Source organism: Macrobrachium rosenbergii, chromosome 54 (assembly GCF_040412425.1).
Source record: "Macrobrachium rosenbergii isolate ZJJX-2024 chromosome 54, ASM4041242v1, whole genome shotgun sequence".
Taxonomy (NCBI): Eukaryota; Metazoa; Arthropoda; class Malacostraca; order Decapoda; family Palaemonidae; genus Macrobrachium; species Macrobrachium rosenbergii.
This window is the reverse complement of record NC_089794.1, coordinates 43812082-43817081: the sequence shown is the minus strand read 5'-3', so window position 1 is coordinate 43817081 and position 5000 is coordinate 43812082. Positions and strand designations below refer to the sequence as shown.

General features: G+C 36.1%; 1 protein-coding gene across 2 annotated transcripts in view; it reads left to right on the top strand.

Annotated features, from left to right (window-relative positions):
* LOC136835040 (uncharacterized) overlaps positions 1 to 4586 on the top strand; it is an 81848-nt gene extending 77262 nt beyond the window's left edge. For both annotated transcript variants that reach the window (XM_067098159.1, XM_067098160.1), the window contains exons 2-3: positions 1946 to 2522; positions 3487 to 4586. In XM_067098159.1, the coding sequence (XP_066954260.1) occupies positions 2345 to 2522; positions 3487 to 3797 (489 nt within the window). In that variant the 5' untranslated portion in view covers positions 1946 to 2344 and the 3' untranslated portion in view covers positions 3798 to 4586. The remainder of the gene's footprint in view (positions 1 to 1945; positions 2523 to 3486) is intronic.
* Positions 4587 to 5000: the final 414 nt, after the last annotated feature.

Here is a 5000-nt window from a genome sequence, read left to right as displayed (position 1 = left end):
AATCAGTGTATTTTAGATACGTGATAGTGGAAGCTCTGATTCCCAATACGTAGGCAGTACATTCTCACTTAAAAATTTTCCTATTACCACTCAGTACGACACTGGATGATACCAGATCACTTGAGGTAAATACTCGTACATTTCTTATGTTACGTAACCCCGGCTGTGGTTACTTCCCACATGAGCTCCTTATTTGGTGTCTGTGCGCGCGCACGTTGTCTGTAAAAAGTAAACATTGTGAACAATTATAGTTTTTAGCTGTTTCTGGTTTCCTTTGTTGCTCATGGTTTCACACACACATATATATATGCATATATATATATATATATATATATATATATATTATATTTGTTGACTATTTATCACATCATGTGATTCATATACAATCAGAAAGCTACAAACGTCCTTTAATATCAATTCACTCTACCTCGGAAATAATATATTTTCATATATGTTACCGAAGGGAATTTTTAATTGATAATAAGTCCACGGGGACGTTTGTAGCTTTCTGATTATTATATATATATATATATATATATATATATATATATATATATATATATATATATATATATATATATATATATATATATATATATACAGCATATGTGTGTGTATTTGTGTGTGTGTATGTGTGTGTGTGTTTGTTTTTCATACGCTTGAGTATACAAAGGCAGAATAGACAGACCTTGCTATGGCAACACTGTATACGACCCTACACAAGCCATAAACTTAGTAGACGGGATTTTTCTGCTGTATTCCGTGACGTCATAGCAGTGGGGCCCCTGAGCGAGCATGATCGCCTTCTAGGAAAGAAAACTAACCCAGATATTTCTTGCTCTCGTGTGGAACCAGTATGAAAACTCCCCTGTAAATCCTTGTATATATATTTTATATATATATATATATATATATATATATATATATATATATATATATATATATATATATATATATATAGATAGATAGATAGATAGATAAGATAGATAGATAGATACTGTATGTGTGTGTGTGTATTTGTCTATCAATGTTTCTTTTACTTGTTCCACTTTGAAGACTTGTTTACCTTGGGTCTTTAGTTTGTTTCAGTAACACTCTTCAACCATATGTAAATATTGAGTCTTGAAATAACAAAGTCCGAATATTAAAGGCTCATAATAACTACAGCTTTACTGACCAGCTGTATTTCCTAACACTTCATATTTCTTGATATTACTGTAGTCATAAAAACGTTATCAAATCTCTCAACTTTTTATCTTCTTCCTGTCAACCTCACGCTTTATACTTGTGTTGAATTGCGTTATTTCAAGACAAATTCTTGTTTTGTATATCGCTGAGTTTTCAAAGTAACTGTATTTTAATATTAGACATTAACCATCTATTACAAAGAACAGTATTAGTGTTATGCATTGACCAATTGTTACAAAAAATATTTGTATTATGAGACGTTTGCCTATTATTGCAAATTATATTATCGTCAGTTCAGTGCTTTAGACAATTATTGTTCAAATATTGATTATATAGCTCTTCAGACAATTGCATTACAAATGTTGTTGTCAGAATAGCCTACCTTGGCCAGTCATATAAAAATATAATTTCCATAATGTATTTAAAAGAATTTCGTTGTGTCGCAATATTCTAGTTTTAGAAGTGTGATTTTGATACCTTATATATATGTGTGTGTATAACGGTATCAAAAGTAAGAGAGAGAGAGAGAGAGAGAGAGAGAGAGAGAGAGAGAGAATTAACAGTATGGTGCAATTGAGAAAGGAGGAAGATATTTATGCAGTAATCGTTCAGCTACTCCGTATTTGTGATCTGTACTTACTAAACCTATGAATCTTTGAAAATGAGGTATATATTGCTGAATGGACAATCATTATTCTAGTATATCTTGTGTGAAGTATCGCTGGACGTTGTGTGTAATTTTCCATACCTTTTTCAGGAGTGGACGTAACGTCTAGCCAGCCAGTCTCCTGCCAGATTTTCTCTGACGTCACACGTAGTGCGACCAATCGGAGTTAGTCTACTGACCCAACCCACACAGCGGACTATTACCAGTATAAATACGGGGTGAGGTGTTGGTCCATTCAGTGTTCAAGCAGCTTCCACAAACTAAAGACAACAAAAGTGATAGTGATTAAGTGAGAAATTCAGCAGAACTTTTGTTTAAAATACTTACATCTTGCTTGACCAAGCGCTTCGTGTTATTCAGAAACTCTTCAGTTGAAATCTTATTAGTGACTTGTACTGGACACCAGCTCCCATTCAAGGGCTCCCCAAGACGCGTACAAGAGATATTCGGAACAGTCGACGAAACCCAAAACACAACTAAGAACTAACAATGTGTTTCACTAAAATGAACGGACCACAAGTAGAAATCAACGGGGTCGCTACCCTATGCTTCAACGAAGACGGAACGTGGTTCCAAGGTTCGATAACCACCGACGATGATAGTCAATTTGTGATTTATGGTACGAAGTCAGCCAGAAGACGAATGGGACAAGAGCAGTCGACATCTGGTAAGTTTCAAAATCTCTGTTCGTCTCAGTTTCCGATATTTTGTTGAACGTTAATTTATCAGGTCATGCAGTGTTTTGGTATATTAGGTTTTCATAACAATGTCTTCATTATTGTTTTCTCGAAACGTCATGTTTTTACTGTCTTTTTCTCAACTTGACAAGGTATTAGAAGAAACTGCTTTTGCTCAGACATGATTGATGCTTTCTGTCGAAATGAATACCATCACGACGTGGCAATATTAGCTGCAATGGAGCTGACACATGTTCGTTAGATAATTAATTCATTTTGATGATACATGAAAGAAAATACATGCATACACAGGACCAAGAACAACAGAAATGTACCAATGTCCGCCAGAGATCTGAGACATACTAGTGCAAAAAACAAGAAAATGGAATGAATGAAAATCGTTTAGCAAAAACCATTCAAGTTTTTATGAGCTCAAACGGGTAAATCTTGTAAATGGCAGGAAATAATTTTCTATCTTTTTTTACCACATTTATCTTGGATAACATTTACGACGTCTCAATCCCAGTTTCACTATCAGCAGATTTGCCCAGACGTGTTATGAAAATTGATATATAGCCTATTATCTATAGATAAGGTTTTCGTTTGAATTTTATTCGCCATGAATACAGCTGATGTAAATATTCGTACACTGTTTATGCAATGTATGAATTTTTAGTCAGAGATAAGTAATAAGATAAATATATTCTTATTTTACAGTCACACGCTTTTACAAGAAATATAAGTTTTAACGCACTTGGAATGATATTGCCCCTATAAAACTAATGGTCCTGTTATAATTATTTAGGGCAATTTAGGAACATGAAAATCACAGTGCTTGATAACTTTTAAAACTTAGCCAAAACTAAAATATAGCGTATAAGAAATTATTTACATGGAAATGAACGTCATTTTAATAGCATTTAATTAACTGTTCCTTTTTTCCTTTTTTAAAAGATCATTGCGGATGCTCCCCAATTGAAGAAGGCCCAGGTGTTCCAGTAACATTCGACATCCGTGTTGTGGACTGTGAAGTCGGCGAAGAGTATTCCCTCAAGAGAGTGCACGGCAGGAATGGTGAACTTTGCACTTTCTCCTGCTCTTCCATCAACTTTACTACCGAAAACGTCTACAGAGGTCAGAAGGCCGACCTGATTTCCAAGCACTGTTTAGGTCACAAGATGGCTGGAAAGAGGACTCATGTTTACCGCGGACCAATCAGGCTCAACTGCGTCGCCACTCCCCGCAATTTCCACTGGGTCATGTGAGGGCTGAGCGTTTTTGCCTTTTCAAGATTTCGCAAAAGCCCCGTAAGTGCATCCCCTTATCTCGGGACCAATGCGAGCTGATGAAGCTCAAACACTACTAGATGACTAGTGGTGTGCTGCCACGCTGCGCTGAATTCTAGTGGAGAATGACCTGTCCTGACCTGACTTCTTCAGTCCTGCAGGAGTGTATTCATTCCAAGCCCTTTTTCTTCCCTTATTGCTCACGAAAGCTCAGGGGGTTGCCCCAGAGACATTCGTTAGCGAGTCCAGTCGGCGATGGCCCTTTTTGACAAAGGGATCCTGTACTTCTGTGATAGGAAACGTTATAAGTGAATATGGTATCCTGTAGCGAGCTATGGGTGTATATGCAACGTTATAGGTCTGGGTAAAAACTCTAAGGATTGTGCACACACAAAGTCTGTAAATCCTATTGCATTTGCCAGAAAAATAGGCAGATGAGAAGGAGAGGGCCTGTTTTCACTTGGGAGGACGACCTCCAATGAAATGGCCTGTTCTAACCCATATCAATGCCATTTGCTTTTTGTAAAACCTGGCGCATTTTTAAGTCACAGTATATTTTTTGTCTCGTCGAGAGAAGTTGAATGTTGGCATGCTGGCTTCCTGTTTTAAGCTGATTTCATTCAAATGCCGTGCTTGTTCAGTTATTAGGGAACAATGAATGATCACATTCTTTACTGTTTTAGTATTAATTCAAAAGTATATTATATTGAAAGTGATGAGTATGATTGCATGTGCATGCACGAATATCAGTAAATGACCTTATAGAAATAATTTGTTTTATTATACCATGAGTTGCTACTGCTGATTACTCAAATTGCGTAAACATGCGTGTGGGACAAACCAGGGATGCCTCTCCATTTTACAATGTCTGATTACCCTTTGAGAGAACTAAATGTAAACGTCAAATTAAAACAAACTCATAAAGTATTTTTTTTCTTTGTTCGTCTTCCAGGAAAATATATACATGTTCTGGATGATAAAACTGAGTGAAAATAAAAGCCACAAGAAATTTATCAACGGTTATGATAGTAAATTGTATTTCATGGATACAGGAATGTCAATAAAATAGGCATCACAACTGGGTCTCCTATTTAATCCACCCCTAGAAACAGAAAATAATGAGACGAAGAAGATGAAGACTTGAAGTTCAATCCAGAGGCACTTACTTGACTTGCTAACTGA